The sequence below is a fragment of the Cottoperca gobio genome, chromosome 8 (assembly GCF_900634415.1).
Source record: "Cottoperca gobio chromosome 8, fCotGob3.1, whole genome shotgun sequence".
NCBI classification, from domain to species: domain Eukaryota; kingdom Metazoa; phylum Chordata; class Actinopteri; order Perciformes; family Bovichtidae; genus Cottoperca; species Cottoperca gobio.
In genome coordinates, this window is record NC_041362.1 from 7,433,249 (window position 1) to 7,452,684 (window position 19,436).

Consider the following 19,436-nt stretch of genomic DNA (forward strand, 5'->3'; position numbering starts at 1 on the left):
GTGCCCACTTGCAGTCCTAATGGCTGCAGCTAGCGTATTCACTGTGTAATTACTATGGGAGATTCAGAAATATGCAGAGCAGTTCAGGCTGGGGGAGCAAGCCTGAACTTGAGCATACTAAAGAGCCCATTAATCCTTTTTAATTCTATTAAGAAATGGACTACAGCTGGATAAGAGGCCGGCAGAGTTCCAGAGACTAAGTTTGTAATGCCTTGGAGACCCGCAACGAAAAGCTCTTACTTAACAAAAATTAATTTGCAAGGAAATTTCTTTTCCTCTTCGCAGTTGAATCAATTCGCACCCATAAGCTGCTTTTTCTTGGTAGTAAACAGAGATAGGTTGAATTTTGTGAGGGTTTACATCTCCATCAAAAGGACTATTTCCTCGCTTCAACAGGGGCAGAGTTTCACGAATGGAATTTGGCTGCGCTGCAAATGCCTTTATGATGTTATCAATGTCAGAAACAAAACATGTGTGATACAAGTGTCCTTCCCACAGACATGAATAGGTATGTGGGTGAGCTACGTGCCTTCCGCCGCACATGTTATCTGTGTGTTGATTTGGATCAACGCTTGCGAGCTTCCGCCCTGCAATTTTTGCACCTCTTTAATATCACAAAAATCCTAATCTTATCAAGGAATTCCCCTAAATTAAGTGTGGGGGAGAGGGAGAAAGCGGGTTTTCTTTCACAGTGAAGTATGTGCACAGTAATGGCTTTCACCTGTTGAGATAAGAGTTCAAATGCCCCCCCCCCATTCTAAATAACCACAGTGCCGTGCTACTGTGCCTGCTGTGTGCACAGTCACAGAAGAGTAAATAGTGAGGCCTTTCTCCCTGGACCTCAGTAATCTGAACATACAGAATGTGCCTCTGCCTGTCGACCCCCATTCACTTCCATTAGGGCCAAAGGGTTAGTGAGGAGGACGCCAGTCACAGTGTAAACGAGATGTCATGTTTGACAGTGTGTGTGTGTAAGCTCAGCTCAGTGGAGCAGCCTCCCTCTCACTCACCTCAGTCACACACACCTAAACATGAGACAATAACAAGGAGCACAGAAAGACACAGATAGACAAGAACCTGTCACACAAGCACAGACATATACGATTGTCAGGAATGAAACGTGTCTCCTTAGTTACAGTACTATGAAACAAAACAGGCCTGAAAACCACAATCACATTCCTTCCCACCCTGAAACCACACACCCATCACCCTCACTCTCCAATATCTACCGCCCCATCTGTTCTGCCAACTGCTCCATTACTCCTTCCCTTCATTACTGGATCAGTTTTCCTGCTCCTCTGTCCCCCTTACCTCAGCGTTATGCACAAGCCCATTACTAAAGCTCTGCCTCTTTTTCTTTGCCCTCTCTGTCTGATCCGGGCTGTTTTTTATTCTCCTCCCTCAGCCTGGAAGTGGATCGGAGAGAGAAAAAAAGTAATGAAAGAAAACGGCTCAGACGCCCCAACCTGTATCTGGCCAAGCATCTCCATGGTAGCATGACCCCCTGAAACAGCCCATCATGCCTCACTGCACTCTAAAAGGACTGAGAGCAGGGAAGGGGCAAAGCGAATAAGGATGTGAAGGGGAGAGAGAGAGAGAGAGAGAGAGAGAGAGAGAGAGAGAGAGAGAGAGAGAGAGGAGGGAGGGAGAGAGAGAGAGAGAGGGGGGGGGGGGGGGGGGAGGGAGGGAGAGCTGCTGGGAAAAAAAAAACGAGGAGAGCAATAGACTGGAAGCTTCCAAACAAAACAAGAGGTTAAATCACTTATCATTTCAGTGTTTACGTTTTGTTTAAGCCCTTTTATTTTACCTCCTCTCAAAGTCTGGTGTCCTGTTTAAAAATAAATAAAAAGCTGTATTGCAGACTGACTTAAAAATGGGATAATAATAAATAATGTGGGACAGAAGAAGTTAAAAACATTCAACATTCATTTTATTGGTTTGGTTTTTTGAGTACAGTGGTTATTTCTGCCTTTCTGGCATTCACAGACAAAACAAATAACAATAACTGGGAACACAAAAAATATAGCTTTCTGATAATATCTGTGGCTCAGTCTAGTAGTTACAACAGATACAATAGTAACTCTCCGTACCTGATTGACACAAACGTAAATACAAACACTTAATAAACATGTAAAAACTGTCCAAAACTGGAGCTAATACTTTTGAAATTCTGTGTGGTTTATAAAATGACATAGCTATTTACATTCAATTTGAATAATTATCATTTCAAGAAAAACAAATATAGTGTATGAGTCTGACATAAACAAAAAAAATAAACACTGATTATTCAAACTTGTGATAAAATATATAATATTGATTATAATTAGAAGGTTCCATTATGTACGTTCAAGTGCTATTAATAAAGATGCACAGGAGGGCCGCTGGGGTTGCAGCCATGTCGGCGCTCCTGTCAGAGTGGCATAAATCAAGGTGCAGCTCAGAGATTGGAGTTCGGGGGGGGCAAAGGTCAAAGGTTACAAAATTCAGTCAAAACCTCCACCTCTGAGACACAGTCAAAGTGGTTAGTACAGAAAAGTAGTAGTGGTGGGGAAGGGAAGTTACTTGGTCAGATTCCTCCGCATCACTACCTTGGTTACACATAAAGAAAGATAACATTGTATCACAGCTCAAATACAGTTTTTTTTCCTTTGCTTTACGTACAGGTTATTGTTTAGTCATAGCGTTGTAGGGCAGTCTGATTAGAGACGTGGCACATCAGAAGATAAAGATGGTTAGGAGTTGGAGCCAGTGCTTGTTCCTTATCACTTGGTACAGAGCTGTCTTCACATCTGAGGTCTAACGGTCTCAGTTCACAGCTGCTGGGTGATGTTTTCCAGATCAAAAACAAAGAGGAGGCTGGCGTTTTCTCCCCTCTCACCCAAGACCGAGGAGTGACCAGTTCTAACTGCACTGACCAAATGCCTCCATCACAGAAGAAAACTATCGACATTAGCAGCTTCTAAAAGTCCTCTTAAAAATAGACATTTCTTTTTTTTTCATATATTCATATATAAAAAAATAACTGTAATATTACTATGCAGTTCTTTTCACTGGACGGGTTTGACGTACAGTCAAATGTGCTTCTTGTATTTCACGTGTGAGTGTGTGATTAGATTACTGTGTGAATGTATGTGTATCAGTATGCCCTGAAAGAGCAAGTGTGTGTTAGATTGTACTCTTTAATCATATCCTTCTCTTTCCCTTTCTTAAAAAGCGTTTCTCTCTGCTCTCCGCTCCTCACCTGTGCTAGCTGACCTTCTCCCTGTCTGTAGTCCATCCTATCTTTTGACTCCTGGAATGATTGCACGAGCCTGCTAACAGACAGTTTGCTGGCTGGACAGTGGACTCTCCAGGGACATGCTAGTGGGAGACAGGTCTGGACGGGCGCAGGGCTTAAACATGGAGGAGATGTAGAAGGCCTGCAGGCACAGACACAAAACACGTCAGGAAATATACACAGACCACACACGCTGTCAATCATTCACTGTTTATAAACACCATGAGAGATCAGAGTGAGGAAAATCAGGCAGAGAGCCTATTGTTTAAGCTAACGCAGTCAGCGGAGAGCAGAGAGAAACAAATCCGGTAAAGACAGAGATAACTGTTCTTCAAGACTATTTAGTAAACAGAGATGTTCGACATACCACCCAGTATGCGGTGAGTCCTCCTTGGATGAAGCCTGTGAGGACGTCAGTGGGGTGGTGACGGTAGTCTGAGATGCGGCTCAGGCCTGTGTAGATGGCGATCATCACTAACAGGAACTGTATTAGCGGACGCAGCAGCCGAGCTCCTCGCCACGATAACCGCGCCTGCAGATAGAACTGCGAGAGAGAAGATACATATTGTTATTAAAGTGTTAGCGTTACGGACTTTAAAATGACTACAGTAAAGTGAATAGATGCGGGTGCTTGTGTTGTTAATGTACGCCCCGCAAACATGAACTCATACAACATAATCTCATAATTAGACCTTTCAGAGAAACATGGACATCCACTCTACCCAGAGGGGAAAGAGAAGCTTGCCACAAGTCCATTAACACTGTCTGAAACCCATTTCCTCCTTTTGTTCATCCTCGTCTCCTGCCTCGGCGGCGCTGCAGTGCATAATGGATGTTTGTGTCTGTAGAAATGGGGTCACAGGGCGAGTGTGATGCAGATGCAGGGCTAGCTTTATGAGGAGGTATGTCTGGACCCGCCAACCGCCGGGGAGAACGTGGCCTACATTCCAGCGGTGAGGCCGACCCTCACCGGGTCCTTCCCTCCCCTCTCTTATCCCAACTGAGAGCAGGTGTCACTGTTACCTCCTTAAACACTAGCAGCTGGCCACGGCGCGGTGGCATGCAGCTACAGGTACGACACAATCTCTCCAGGTTATCTGCAGTCTCCGTGCAGCACACTTGCTGTGAATGTGTTCCTGCAGTGAGATGTGGAGCGGAGAGGAACGGGGGTAACAAACACTGAGACCCTCGTCTTTTTCTCACACCACTTCTTCCCTTCAGTACATTACCCTTTTATTCGTCTCATTCACTCTCCCCCTACTCATCCATGTTTGGCTCTTCCTGGTCAGAGAGGAGCTGCTTTTCGTTTGGACTTCATTAGCGCACAAGTGCAAATAGGAGAGGCAGTGATTTTCTTTTCTCCTCTCTTTGAATTATGCAAAGCAGCATCCTCACTTCCTTCCATTCATTGTATCTTTACACATTACGATATTCAAGTCACCTCAAACTATAATTGAAGGGGAATAGTTGAGGAATGTGGACATTTTATGGTTAATAATGTGCTTTTATTCTCCTTCTAACTGTCGTTTCTCTCCCACAATGCACCCATGACTACTGGGCAGTGCAGTGTGAGAGAAAGAGAAAGATGAAGAGATGGAGGGGGTTGAGAGGGTGTCTATTGCTGAAAGAAGCCTGTCGATCTCTCAGCAGGCATATTCAGCCCTCCAAGCCCTCGTCTAAATGAGACCCACAACAAGGCCTCCTCTGTCTGCGTAGCCTCTTCATCTATTCATGTTCCCCGTGAAAAAACATTCTCCCTCATTCTCTAACTCCCCCTCTCTCCCCTCCCTCCCTGTCTCTCTGTCTCACCAGCTCTTTCAGCTCGGAGCAGGATGCCTTTGGAGAATTGCTGCTCTCAAAGATCTCCTCCCTCACGATCAGGAAGCGTGAATATATTTAACAGCACACATGTGTTGATGTGTGTTTGCGCATGTTTAATTAGCTAATCTAGGTAATAGTCCCACACAGTTTTCTAATAACTGACATCAAAGTGAGAGTTGTAATATTCCCCCAACATTGTAAACACAGTACCAAACACTGTAATCGCACAACACAGGCTCAGGTGAATGTGAAGGTCACATTACGGATGTGTCTGGGTGTGTGTGTGTGTGTGTGTGTGTGTGTGTGTGTGTTTAAAAGCAGATGTGACTTACCGCCAGGTAGAGCATGGTGTACATGGCGAAGGAAGCGTGGCCGGAAAAAAAAGACTTCCTGAAACAGAAGATCAATAAAAGAGGCCGAAGGTTACACATTACTTGCATGAGTCAAGCTATTGTACACCTCGCCCTTAATAAACAAACCAAATCATTTCACCACACCTTGCTTCCTCCACCATCTTATGATTAGTCTGCCTGCAGTCGACCACGGAAACGTAGCTGCCCGGAGTGCAGTTGATGGAAGCATAAGTGATGTTACAGACAGACAGGAAGTTGGGTCGCAGGCGTCCCACACTTAGCTTGGCCATATTGGTGAGAGACTGACCTACACAGCAACCAAACAGGAAGCTTCCCAGCTCCTTGTACAGGGATGACACATAGCAGTTTCGGACAAAAGCCCGCGAGTGTGCACCTCTAAAACGCACCCGGTAGCATTCGCCCAGTGCGATCTGAGAAGGAAATAAGAGACAAAGAGAAACTGGTTGACATAAGTCACAGAGTACAGCTGCACAAATACTGGATCAGTGAAAGTATATATGTTTTAGTCTTAAATGAAATAAATCACACCACAGCTTTAATTCACTGTGCCAATACAGTGCTGCAGGAATGAGTCTTAAAAATCTGGAAATGAGTTAGCATGTGTGCACTTCCTGTTCCATCGTCTCGAAGTCAAAGGGTTTTTTTGAATGCGATTTTGGTTAGATGCCTGAAATAAGATCTGTGGTTAACAAAGGCTTAAGAGATTTTTGTTCTACAACATAAAGCACGTCAGTAAATACCCCACTCGGGAATGTTGAAGCTTTTGCATGTCTTAAAAACATTGTTGCTAAATGAGACCAGAGAGGATGACAGGGACATTAAACGTCATCAAGCCGAACACGGAAACGCATCTACTCAGGGGTGGTGACGTGCGACAGCGGCCCGTTTACAGCCTAACGCTAGCTTTTCTTTACTAACATTCTTTGCAATTGCATTTATGCTTCAGAAATCTTAAAAGTGGTGTTCATATGTGACATTATTTTCCTTCAGTCTATACTCAACTGCTATTATCGTCTTACCGTTAGGCCAGTGATGGCTATACCACCAGCGATGAGCAGGGTGTCAGGGATTGCCTCTCTCGCAATGTAGGGATAGGTGATGCTGGAGTCTCCACAGAAGAAACCTCGCTTGTACGGAATCACTGCCTTCAACTCACACGCGAAGAATGGGATGGAGGCTGATGAGATGTGGGAGAGACAGGGAGGGGAGGCAGACAAGAAAACAAAAGATGGCTTGATGAATGTCTGTGAGCATGTGGTCTGTGTGCAACAACGATCACAGAGAGAGAGAGAGAGATACAGAGATAGTTGTTACAGTCGGCTAACATAAAGGTGGCCTTCTCCTGTCTCACAGGAGCACGAGGGGAGCAGCTTTAAAGAACATCAGTCATCTGGTGACATGATTTCCAGATTCCCGGGGGATGAAGCATTCCACACATAGCTGCTTCCATCAGACGAGCAGGGAGAAGGAGAGATGACAGACAGACGAGGAGATGGGCATGACAGTGGAGAATTAAATAAGGAAGGAGGAATAAGATGAGAGGACGTGCTACACAGAAAGTGTACCAGTATCAGTGTACCAAAAGGGGACAATAAACCCACTGTAGGAAGAGCCAGGTATATATTTGTTTTAACAATGACGCTCTGTTCCAGTGGAAAACAGTTCAATCCATTTATTGTTACATCAGCCATTGTCCTACATAAGTGTTCACTACGCTTCCTGGCTGGTCACAAATTATAAGAACTTTATGTCAGGTGAAAGTGGGTCAAGGTCTGGCAAGCTTAAGCAAACAAACCTCACAGCTTGATGGGGAAAGTTAAATAAGTCAAAGTTGCGCAACGTTTTAATAAAGACAAATAGTGAGAGTGTGTTTGTATCACTACAAACGGGAGCTGAGCAGCACAGCTTTTTATTCTGTGTTGTACTTCAAACTAATGCTCCATTGCTCTGTCTCGTATCCCATGTCCCCTCGTCACCCCATGGAATGCAGCGAGAACATGGGACTAATCATTAACCTCTGAGCCTCTTCCTGTCATCCCAGGCCTGCTGGTTGGCTGGAACGCACCCAGGCCAAAACATTGCTCCTGCCAGGGAATCTCTGCGACTACGTGACTGTGAACTGCACAGGGTACACACTCTAAATCAGGCAAAAGGAACAACGCACAAACACACACTCAAACTCAAACAGCGGCACGCAAACATGTATTGAAGCGTGATAAATTGACAATTATTAACTGGCAAAAGGGCAGGGCATGGTAGCTATGCTTACTTGAAGATTTGTTCACATTGACTTTGCTTTCACAACCATACAGTCATACTTCTCATTCAGCCTCACTGAGCTGATAAAGGATAACAAGAACATAATCTATAGCTTTGAGGCTATCGGCACAGAAAACACACGAGGAGGCAACTCTTAACAGCTGTGTGAAGAAAGCTGATTAAGAATGTTATACTGAAGTCTAAAGTGTGTCGGTGACCTCTGTAGTCAAAGTCATGCTGCCCCAGCAGAAAGACAAAGCACAGATAAAAGCCAGTCCACTCCCATATAATTTAAGAGGGGCCTTAGTAAGAAAGTGAGGGAAGGAAACACGTTGTAGGCAGATAGGAGAGGCTGTGACGCCAACACAGAGAGAGAGAGAGAGAGAGAGAGAGAGAGAGAGAGAGAGAGAGAGAGAGAGAGAGAGAGATAGGAAACACCACTCATCTGACCCGATCTCTCGTTCATCTCATTCAGTCGCCACGTCTACAGGCGCCTCCTCGCACACACCTACATAAATTACATAAATGTACCTTGTGCAACACACACATCCACATACAGATCACGTACAGGTGCTATCTGTTTTTCTTTAGACAATGGAATTTAATGGATCGTCTGGTCAGAATTCCTGCCTTTATAACAAATGTCAGGTGAATCTTGTCAAACCATTGGATTATAACTATACGTGTATTAGAGACATCAACATATTTTTTATGTGTTGCAACCATAGTAAGAAACAGTAACAGTATACATTTGGGAAAGTCTTTTTTTTCTTGTTAATCTAAAACATTAATGTCCTGGATGTGGGTTTTCCTAGTTCCTTTCTGCCACCTGCATAAAACGCACGCATATCTCTTGATCTCCCAATCGTAATCTATTTATCTGTGTGTCTCATACCTTGGTGGAGACGTGCAGACATGTGGTTTGCTTCATCTCCGGTTCAAATTGAAAGGGTGTTTTCATTTTGGTTATAATCCAATACACTCCATTTTAAATATGTTTTAGACACACAGTTAACAGTTACAGCTTGCTGGCTTGATAAGACTCCTGGTGTGCATGTGAGTATGTCTTTATACTATGGGAGTGTATCAGAAGGGGGGACAGAATGATTGTGCTGTGTGTGTGTGTATGTGCGTACATGTGTGTGCGTGTGCGTGTGTGTGTGTGTGTGTGTGTGTGTGTGTATGATGAAGCAAAATGACAGAATAATCAGTATTTATTGTAATCAATGTATCATTCTAATTTTAATATTCAAAGTAATACTTAGTATTGACATGTTTACTGATTGAGCGATGAACCTTTAAATGTACTGATTGTACAATCACTGGTAAATCTTACCATATGGTAATGTATGGACGATGTAACTGACTTTGTAAGCCATTTACACATGCTGCATTTTCTCCTGAAATGTATTTCTTGATCATATTTCGGGGTGTTTTTTTTGTACTTAAATGTTGCAACATAAAGCACATCATTTACCATTTATTTTGCTATACGTGAACAAGCTGTGAATGTAAGGAGGTCAATTGTGAGGCAAATATTAACAGGACTTTTCTAAATCCCCATCAAACTCCACAATATGGACAGTCCTCTCTCAATAATCAATATTCTGCTGCTCTGGCAGAGAGGTAATGGACAGATTCCCTATTAAGCACCACGCACTCTGCGGTTACAGTAGGAACATGGGCATTTTAAGGGATCGTTTTCAATACATATGGATGTCTAATGGGAACCACAAAGTGCTGAGCCAGATAGCAGTATATTTTATGACCTCAACCTGCCAATGTTGGTCGCTTGTGTTGTTTTCAGATTTTTGCATGAAGTCCACGGACAGACTTGGCACTAATGGCCGTGAACCAAAGATCATTCTGCTGTGGTAAAGCTGTGTGCAAAGCCTATGAATAAAACAAATCCACCAAATTCACCTCGACTGGAGTGTCACAAATTCTCAGCTCTGTACAATAAATAAAAAGCAAAGCAACGGTGCTAGTAGAAACCACATGCAAAGCTGTTCAGTATCCGCACAATCCTATACAAATGACAAGCTCCTGTGTCACAGTCAACCTCTATGACTTACAACTACATTAAGCAGTTTTCACAACAAGACATGAAAACACTCCAGAGACCCTCACATCATCTGTCAGGCAGCTGTGAGCAAATCTCTGCACCTGGCCAAGACATGCTCAAAAGAGCCAGGCCGAGTAGGCCTGCGAGGGGACCCAAAAGGAGGTGGAGGAGTGGGTCGGCTCACACAGCCAGGCCAAAATGTGCTGCTTGCTGGGTCTGACACTCAAAGCAGGAATGCTTTCAAATAGTCAAAAGGGCCAGAAAGAAAGAAGGGGGGAAAGAAGAGAAGGAGGGAGGGAGGAGAAGAGAAGAGAAGGAATGAGAGCAGAGGGGATATGTGCCTCACTCTGAGAAACTCTTCTGGTTCTAATTTACACATCTATGACCACAGCCCAGAATGAGCTCACTCTGAGAGGAGAACAACAACAACCAAAAGCAAGAAATACAAAAAAGAAAGTGCAACGAAATAGGGCAGATGACATGTTATTCATCGAAAAGCTTTACGTCGACAAGCTTCAACTTAAAAGCTACGCTGAAATGCACGGCCGGGAGGATAGAAAACTGGCAAATGGGGGTGAGGGTGGTAATACTGGGGTGAGAAAAAACTGGAGAGATGGAGCCAAGAGAGATGCAGCAAGGGTTTCTCCACAGAGAACAACAGACGGAGGCGATTAGTGGTGGTTCTGGAATGTGAGGGTCAGAGATCTGAGCTCTGTTGGGACCCGCTCTGTAAACACGACCCCACGTCAACCAGCAGAATATCCCCAGCACACAAACAGACTCAACACATTCACATAAAAACCACACTGGGATGCAAAGAAACCAAACCCACAGTCACATAGACTAACAGACAACCAAACAAACCCACCAGCACCTCGGGAAAAAAAAAACTAACCAACCAAATAAACCACGCAAGAGCCAAACAGACGTGCACTGAAGCAAACAGCCTATTCACTATCACACACTTAAATGAACTGCTGGATGCTGCTGCTGTCAGACAAACAGCCTGTGCATCCTAATAGATGTGCATGACACTTGGCCTAAAGCTATATCTGAGCCACAGCAATGACCATCTGCTTCATCACGCTCAATAATGTTTGGCTGTGCAGCCTTGTTCTACGTTCGCCCTCTGATGAAACTGTAGGACAGACAATTAGTGAGTGACCTGTCATCACAGGTCCATTTGGCCTGCAGTTCAGGACTAGGCTTGCTACGGAACCCTTCAGGGGTGGTCCACCCTCGCCGGGCCCCTCACCATCTTGCATGTGCCAATGTTTCCCATCTAAAGTTTAGGATGCTTGTTTACCTTCAAGTCAACCTTGCAAAAGAAAACAGTAAACCGAACTGAACCCTGAAGTGTCGTAAATTAAATCTTTGCGAGCGCAAACCCTGGTAACGACATTACAAGAGGCAGTGTGACGGCCTGCCTAACATGCTCATAAATAGTGGTCTCCAGTTGGGCTGGGTGGGCTTGTACAATTATTTGCGCCATAATGACTTTAACTGCACAAAGCTGTCTCCATGAGCTAGCCTTGATCTGTTCTTCTCAAGTCTTTTATGTTTCACCTGATGTTAAAAAAAAGTCTTTGTTTGAAGAGGCAGTCAGTGAAGAGACTGTATGCACCATCACACAAGCTCAAGCACACAAAAGAGCACACAGACACTGTTGTAGTCGGGCAGGTAACACAAACACAGGAGGTGAAGTCATCCGCACTAAGGCTGTGATTATGACTGCCAACCATAAACTGCCACAAACTCAATTAAAGCACTGTGTGTGTATGTGAGTGTCCTAAAAGGTGGTTAATCCTGTTCATCCTTGGTGGCTGAATCCAGGTAGTGGAGAGGTGGGTTAAGGGTGAGTTGTTGCCCCCTGTACTGACACACACCCATTCATTTTTTCCCAGAATAAGATGGATCGTTCAGGAGAGTTTTGTCTGCCCTGATGGCAGCACAAAGAGACTAATCAGTGAATAACAAAGAGGGACTGAGAAGCCACAACAGTCTTGGCTCTTTGTTAACCATCTGCTATCATCAGCGTCTACTCTTGCTGGACTCCATACAACCTGTTTAAGTATAAACCCGCTGCTTCATTTATCATATCAGGTGTGTGTAAACTAAAATGTTTCTTGTGAGCAAGGTATTTCCAACTGCCTTTGTTGCTTTACACTTCACCATTGCACCAGGAGAGCTCTTGCATGCCCCTTCCACTGTTTCTCTTGCAGCTGGCCAGTGGAGACATGCTTCCCACAGCTGCTTCTGTTCTCTCCACACTTCACTGGCCTGCTTCCTGGAGCCCGGTTCTGGAGCTCAGGGCAAGAGTGGTGAGGTTTGAAGTGGGCTGTCTGTATGTCTGTCTGTCTGTCTGTCTGTCTGTCTGTCTGTCTGTCTGTCTGTCTGCCTGTCTGCCTGCCTGTCTGCCTGTCTGCCTGTCTGCCTGTCTGTCTGTCTGTCTGCCTGTCTGATTCAGAAGGGAAAAGAAACTCTGGTATGTACCTTGGAAAACTTTAAAGGGGCTCTGGTGGTTTCTGCGGTATGAAGGTGCGCAGTGAGATGAGGGCTGACGGTCTGCCATGTGAGAACAACAGAGGGTTGTAATTGTGACTGGGGGGAGAGGATGGGGGGATTTGGCATGGAGCAGCCTGATTGTGTTTTGGTTAGCAGGGGAACATGTAGTTGGAACAACTTCAGAGCGGAGTTTGAGAGGATGAAGGAAGGGAAGGCTCATGCAGGTGAGCTTTGACACGCTGATACAATGGTGCAGATGATGGGTAACCACACCATGGCGCCAAGGGGGGCTGTCTATGTCTCCTTATGGAGGGGGGGGGGGACAGACAGAAGAGTACAAGTCATTAGTTCTGACAGACGCAAAGGCGGGGCCTGTATTCCGATTCAGGTACATACTTCCATGCTAAGCTTTCCAAACCCATTCTAGCTAATGAGCACTGAACATTAGCGTTCTATACACATCTTTGTTTAGTCATTACGGCTAATACCTATGGACCACCCTGGGAACTTATGGAACCGTCATCGAGTAGACGATTGCAGCAGCCTCATTAAAAGTACATTTGAAGCTATTTGCTGCCTATACTTCTCAGTGCTACTTCCTCACGAGGACATAAACAGACAGCTGTTGATAAGATCCCTCGGGCGCCCCTGGGTCTGACCTCCGACCCCTACTGTAGATCCTTAAGCTGTTCTACGCCTGACTTTGCTCTCCCACCTCAGGGCGGTTCACTCTTTTAGGCTCTTACTTGCCGCTCAGCCTTCAGGCAACTGAGACATTTCCACGACCTGAACCGGCCCCGGTGTGCTAATGAGTGAAGGAAGACGTATTGACAGCAAAGTACATGTGCCCATATAGTCTGTCTAAGGAAGGGTGCAGCTAATGGATTCCTGAACCTCTGCAGTGCTGTCAGATGGGAAGGAGATGCATTAGTACGCTAACAAGAGAGAGTAAGTGAAATCACTTCTTCCACTCCCTAATGATTTCACTGAGCCATTTTTAATGGCCCTCCATCTGTCAGCCACAGAGTGACGCCAGTGTGTTCCATAACTTCAGAGCGTGTTTGATCAGGGCCTAAAATGCGCAGCAACACAGGACCGGCAAATTTGTCAACAAACAGCGCGCACATGGCAGCTGTAGTAGTGTGTCTGTGTTAGCTGCCACGATGACGCATACACACAAACTCCCACACCCACACTACACTCATAAGAATGCACACACATAAATACACACACATAGGAGTTAATATTCCTGGCCCTATACGCACTGACATGCTGTGACATGCTGGCCTGTTGCTGCCTCACTCACTTGGCAGCTTTCTCTGCCAAAAGAACAGAACCAAGAATCATAAACTCCTCGCCCTCCCAAAACACACATGAAGACGTAAAACACACACACTCACACACCTCACTACATTGCTGGAACACCTTCAGGCTCAAAATAGAGTTTGTCTGAAGAAAAGAAGAGGGAAAAGGAGAGGCTGGCAAATGATAGAAAGAGGGAGACCTATTAGAATTCAGATCACTCAGGTAGATACCGGCCGTCTCGTCCTGGCATGCTGCTTCACGTCTAGAACAACAACACACACTTGCACATAACAGCAATCAACCGATTCCATTTTTCCCTTTCTATAGTATCCAAAAATAAATCTGGTTTTACTATAGAATTAAATCATTTTCTTTAAAAAAACAAAAACAAATCTATGCAGTTTATCAACCATCATTTTCTCTTTTGTATTTTTGTAAGCTAGCCAAACCTCTCGTGCATATCAAGTATGAAACTATTTTTAATTAACCTCTACAAGAAGGTCAAGCCTTGTGGCCATCATTGTGTTCCTTTAAGCTGTAGAAGATAATAGTGGGGCTTCAAGTGCCACTTCCAATCATTTCCCAATTACTCTTAAGAGAGCAAATAACTGGCTTTATTGGGCTGTCGACAGAGTAAGGACCACCTGTGTAGGAGGGAAACAGCAGTGCGGGCTGCGAGGCCTGTCCCTGCATGCTCTGATATGACAAACAACCGACACCTCCTGACCCCTGGGTGGCTGGACGCTAGATCTTAGATGCAGCCACAGGGCGTAGATTCTGTCAGCTCTGTCCCAGGAAAACCCCTACAGTCCTATCAGGAATTCATGCACGCACTACAAGCAAACACTTGCAACCTGCAGCTTTACGTGGAACTTACTGACACTGAGCTGAACCAGAACAATCCATCTCTGTGCAGCATCCATCATGTACATGTCAGAACAACGCCATAAACAACACTGCTTTGTTACTGGAGCACAACACTGTTTAAGCAAGCCCGGTGTTGAGTAAGAGTATGATCAGGTAACCTGAGTCAAAGCCTCAGTTAATGTCCTCAATATCCCAGCATTCCACAGCACACTAATTAAAAGGGAATTCATAATGCCTCGAACTTTATGCCACCACTTTAAATGTGGCATAAACTGACACAAAAGGAGAGGCTGTGAAAACATCAGATCGCTGTGGAATCCCTCTTCAGCTGATAACATAATGAGGACAGGGAAGCTTCAGGGTGAAATTCCACAGTTACAGTAGTGAATGAGCCTCTTTAACAGGATGAGTAATGCCGGCGGGTCAACCGTCTGAGGGAATCTGGTGAGGGCATTTTTAAGGGAAATTTGGGTTAGTCAGAGATAAGAGGGTTTAGCTAAATAAAGGGACCAATTCATCTCCACAAAGTGAAGGCATTCACTGTTGAAAGCCCACATATGAGTCAAGGTCAGACTTCTGGCTGGTAACTGACATGATGGTTAACAGAGCAGAGACAGGCATGATGGAGGCAGACCGTCAGAAATCTGTAAGTCATCTAATAGACAATTAGATCTCCCGGCAGCGAGAAAAAGGGAGTAAGAATACATTGCATTGTATTATGTTGTCAAATATTATGCTCTCATTTCAGGACACATAGTGAACATTTCCCCACATGTGATGTTTAACGAGTGTTGCAACTATCGACCTGAGATGACTGAAACGACTATTTTTGTCAGCACATCTGATTGTGCTTGATAAAAAAAGCACTTTTTTTTCTTTAGTTTATTTTTGCTGCAGATCAAACCTTACCTTATGCTTTTATAATGTTGAAAATCATAAATTGTAAATGGAAATGTGGTCATCAAATCCAACCAGAACTTTTGCGATTGTTACATCCATGGCAAGAAGGTGGAATCCTTTAACTATACAAAGGAAGACTAAGTGACTCTCTAAGTCCTCTCAGCTGTGACCAGTTTGAAGCTCAGTGAGTCAGTCTCAGTGTTGTAATCTAGTCCGAGGGGGAATAAGAAGGGTCAGGGCACGCAATTTTGCGAGAAAGCAAGTGGCGTGCCGAGTGTGAGTCTTAGGAGGAGAACTGAAAGAGACCATTTCCTCCTTGTGCTGACTGATGCCATATCGCTTACCACTTCCTTAACATAAAACAAAGCTGCTGAGAAGTGTGCAGAGTGAACAGCTAATAGCATACCTGCAGGGGTTAAGAATAACGGCAATGAAGCTGTCTGCCTCGCACTGTCGTTTTGTCTTCTGGCTTACTTTCTATGATTTAACTGCCAACAAGGCTGAGACCTGTCAGTCTGCCTGGACGGGTTCCGGCTCTCGTGCTTGCTGCCGGTCCGCTTAACAACTCAAACAACACTTGTTTTTTTCCTTCTTTTAGCACTCACACAACCCTATCATAGTCATGCGAGATGACAACATGCAACTGATGACATTTTACAATCTCAATGAATACCACAATCAAGTACAGCAGGAACCACCGGTTGGCTTTCAGGGATTACCCCGATTACATCCTGTAAGAGTCCAATACAATTCTGAAGGTACTGGCTATTCACTGGAGTATTCACAGTTTAGCCACAACATTTAAGAGAGAAATATTGTTTCTGTGTCTCCTCTACATTTCTGTGACATTACAAATGAAAGTTCCTATAATATGATGCTATTCTGTAGTTTGAACTAAAACAGTTCTACCAAGCATTACATGAACAAACTACAGGTCACCAAAAAATACATTAATAATACAATTTAACTTATTTGGGACTTATTTTAACTTACTTATGGGCACTAATCTTAATGCTAATAATTAACACATTTATGTAACTAAAGGATTGGAAACTTTTTCTTATTACAGTAATACATTAACTATGAAGGCATCATCATATTAAATCTCAACTCATACGACTGTGGTAGTTCTAGCTAACATAATGTCAATGTGCTGCTCGATATTGAATCAAAACTTGATACAATTTCCCACAGAGGTCACACAGGCCTCTGATATTATATGTGTACATGATGGATAGTGATTCGGATTCGTTTGACAGCAGTATCATCTATATATTGTTTGCCGTTTATAAAGTAAACATACTAAACATTTGCTTGTTTTCCTCCATTATAAGTTTAAATTATATATATATATATATATATATATATATATATATATATATATATATATATATATATATATATTTATATAGAGAATAAAAAGAGCTCTGGTTAAACAAAATAAGTAAAAAGTCATCATGTTGTGATAGAAAATAGTCTTTAGTTTTGAACATTTTAAAAGTAGACGATAAAATGAAAAAGAAACGATTGTTGAATTACTTTATGACAAAAACAATTATTACTTGTCACAATTAGCTTTTCAAATCCACTGTCAAGCGTAATCTATTAGTAACTTCAATGTCATTATAGACTAATAGCGAAACTAATTTTGACCACTCCTTTATTATGGTTATGTCAGTGGCCTCTGAGTTGTTGTCCACATGTTCTTACTGATGTTTCTAATTGTCCTTGTGAAAACTGGTGGTTCATTTTATTATGAATTATAAACCTGTGCAGCCTTCCAGCTGAGCACTGTAAAAGATGTGTGGCTGACATTCAGTGACGCTGCAGTGAGAGGGGTCTCGAGGGTGGGGGAGTGGTGGGGGGGGGGGGGGGGCTCAGTGAACAGAGGTAATTTTCGGCACGAGAACACAAGCATGTTTTTTATCCCCAATTCCCACGTTCTTCTCCCGGGAACTTTGGGAGTAACCATGGGAACAGATGAATTCCCGGGACAACTCAGCTCCTGCCAGCTGAAGCCCCCCCCCTCCCTCCTGCCCCCACGTGCACAGAGTGGAACGAGCTGAAAGTTTTCAGTTTTCGTTTGAACAGTTTCCATTTGACTTCTGGAAAAATGCTTTGCAGCTTCGTTAACTTTAACAAATCCCCATGCAATGTGTTTTTCTCCTGGAAGCCAACTTCGTTTAACCTCCTTATAACCTCTAAAGATTTGATCTACAAAGCTCGTGTTGACACATCAATTAACAGACAAGAAGTGTGTGGGTCTTTTAAAAAAACATTAAAAGTTCATTAGTGAATATTAAAAGCTTTAAAAAGGACAAGTGATTAAGTGTTTTCAGTGTATTTATATTAGTAGTTAAACAAACAACCTGTTTGCCTAAGGTCAAAAACATTGATTTGAAAATAAGTAAATACACATATTCTTACCAACACAAAGGCATATAACATCCAAACCGACAAGCATTCTCCTCTTGGTGCAAAACGAGCTTTCCTCCTCAGGTTGGGAGAGGAAATGCTTCCCACCGCCGTTCTCCTTCCCGTCCCCGGCTCCTCCACTGTCAGCTAACCGCAGCTGGAGCTCCGCGTCCCGGGGCAGCGTGTTGCAGTGGGTACCGGAGGAATTCAACTTCTGCATGTCTTATTGTAAAAAAAAAAAAAAAGTTAATGACAGCTTATTTAAAAAAAAAGGTCCGTTTTGTTGAAGCTCGCTGGTGAATGATGGTAATTCCCAAACTTTTCAGTCCGTCCTTCGTCGGTGCAACAAATCCATGTCAACGAAAGTTTGACAGCAGCACCCTGGTTAACAAAACCAACCGCTAGTTGAGGTTACACGTTTGTCATCAAAAAGCAAAAGTGCAGAGAAAGAAGATGGAGGCTAATTGGAAATTAAGAGGGAACACAAACATCCGAGTAAACTTCAACTCTTGTTACACCTCTCAACAAACTTCTTCTGAGTGGGAGCGTGTTGTACTCTGCTCTCAAAACGTCCTGAACACACCAGCATTCACATGTACGTCAAACAAACATGAATGAAAAATAAAACGTTTGCTTCAAACTTTCAAAATAAAGTTCGAACTTTGTGATTGTTACCTTGGCCGGCGGTGGAGTAAATGTGAAACCTTTATTTTGGTAGAAAATTGGATCGTTTCCGGTGTTATTCTGTTTGACTTGACGCAGCTGCAGCCCGCGGTAAAAACCAACAAAATCAATGTGTAACGATGAGTCTGGACCTCACAACATGTTCGATCCAGCTGACCTGACAGCTGGGTAATGACTGCTGCTCTTCACGAGATGTCCCTGTCCTATTAAACTGTCCTACCCACGTGAGGACACGTCCCACATACAGCTTCTGACCTTCTCCAGATATATAACGCAGATTTAAGCAGATTTTGTTTTGGTTTGCGAAAATCCTGCTGGAAAGAAACACCAGCAACACTTTTCAATAGGCTGACACCCCTAACATCGATAACCTGTATAATCTACACTAACAATTAATATAGCCTAGGTAGGCTACTCAGAGGGGAGAAAAGTTAGTAGTTTAAACTAAATTAAATCCTATTTATTGCACCATCTGTGCCCTTATACATAGAAGAGTGTCTGGCAATTACATTTTTATTTTCCACAATATTGACTGCTGTTTGATTGTCTGCCAATGCACTACACACTATTCCACAGGGGATCCGCGACCCCTAGGGGGTTCTCATAGTTACTGCAAGGGGGCCACCAAAATATAGTTTTATAATGTTTTGAAAGTTGAACAGTTTTTTTCTGAAAATACACATTACACTCACATGAATCCAATCTGCAAATAATAAGCTAAGAAATTGATCTTAAGGATACACTATGCTTTATGTTTAACATTAGACATGATGTAGGCTATACATATATGAATCTGTCCATAATTATTATTTTAATAGCTTAGTATTGTATGCATCATGCAAAGGTGTGTGTAAACTCAGCACATCAGGCCACCCGATATTATAGGCCCAGTTTAATATGTAACTCTGCTTTATACATCTGTAGTAGGGGGTCGCTGCTCCGTCTCTCTTTCGTTTACATGGAT

At 43.5% G+C, this 19,436-nt stretch overlaps 1 protein-coding gene across 2 annotated transcripts; it reads right to left on the bottom strand.

Moving 5' to 3' along the window:
* Positions 1-1,913: 1,913 nt before the first annotated feature.
* Positions 1,914-18,583, bottom strand: ppap2d (phosphatidic acid phosphatase type 2D). 2 transcript variants are annotated; one of them, XM_029436903.1, is made up of 7 exons: positions 18,464-18,583; positions 17,801-18,010; positions 6,492-6,649; positions 5,596-5,882; positions 5,431-5,488; positions 3,645-3,821; positions 1,914-3,419 (listed from the first exon to the last, which is right to left on the bottom strand). In XM_029436903.1, exons 2-7 carry the CDS (start codon positions 18,006-18,008, stop codon positions 3,315-3,317), a joined length of 993 nt encoding a protein of 330 aa, XP_029292763.1. In that variant the 5' UTR covers positions 18,009-18,010; positions 18,464-18,583; the 3' UTR covers positions 1,914-3,314. The 2 variants fall into 2 exon arrangements, with proteins under 2 accessions (XP_029292763.1, XP_029292762.1); XM_029436902.1 differs by lacking the exon at positions 18,464-18,583 and having other exon boundaries at positions 17,801-18,374.
* Positions 18,584-19,436: the final 853 nt, after the last annotated feature.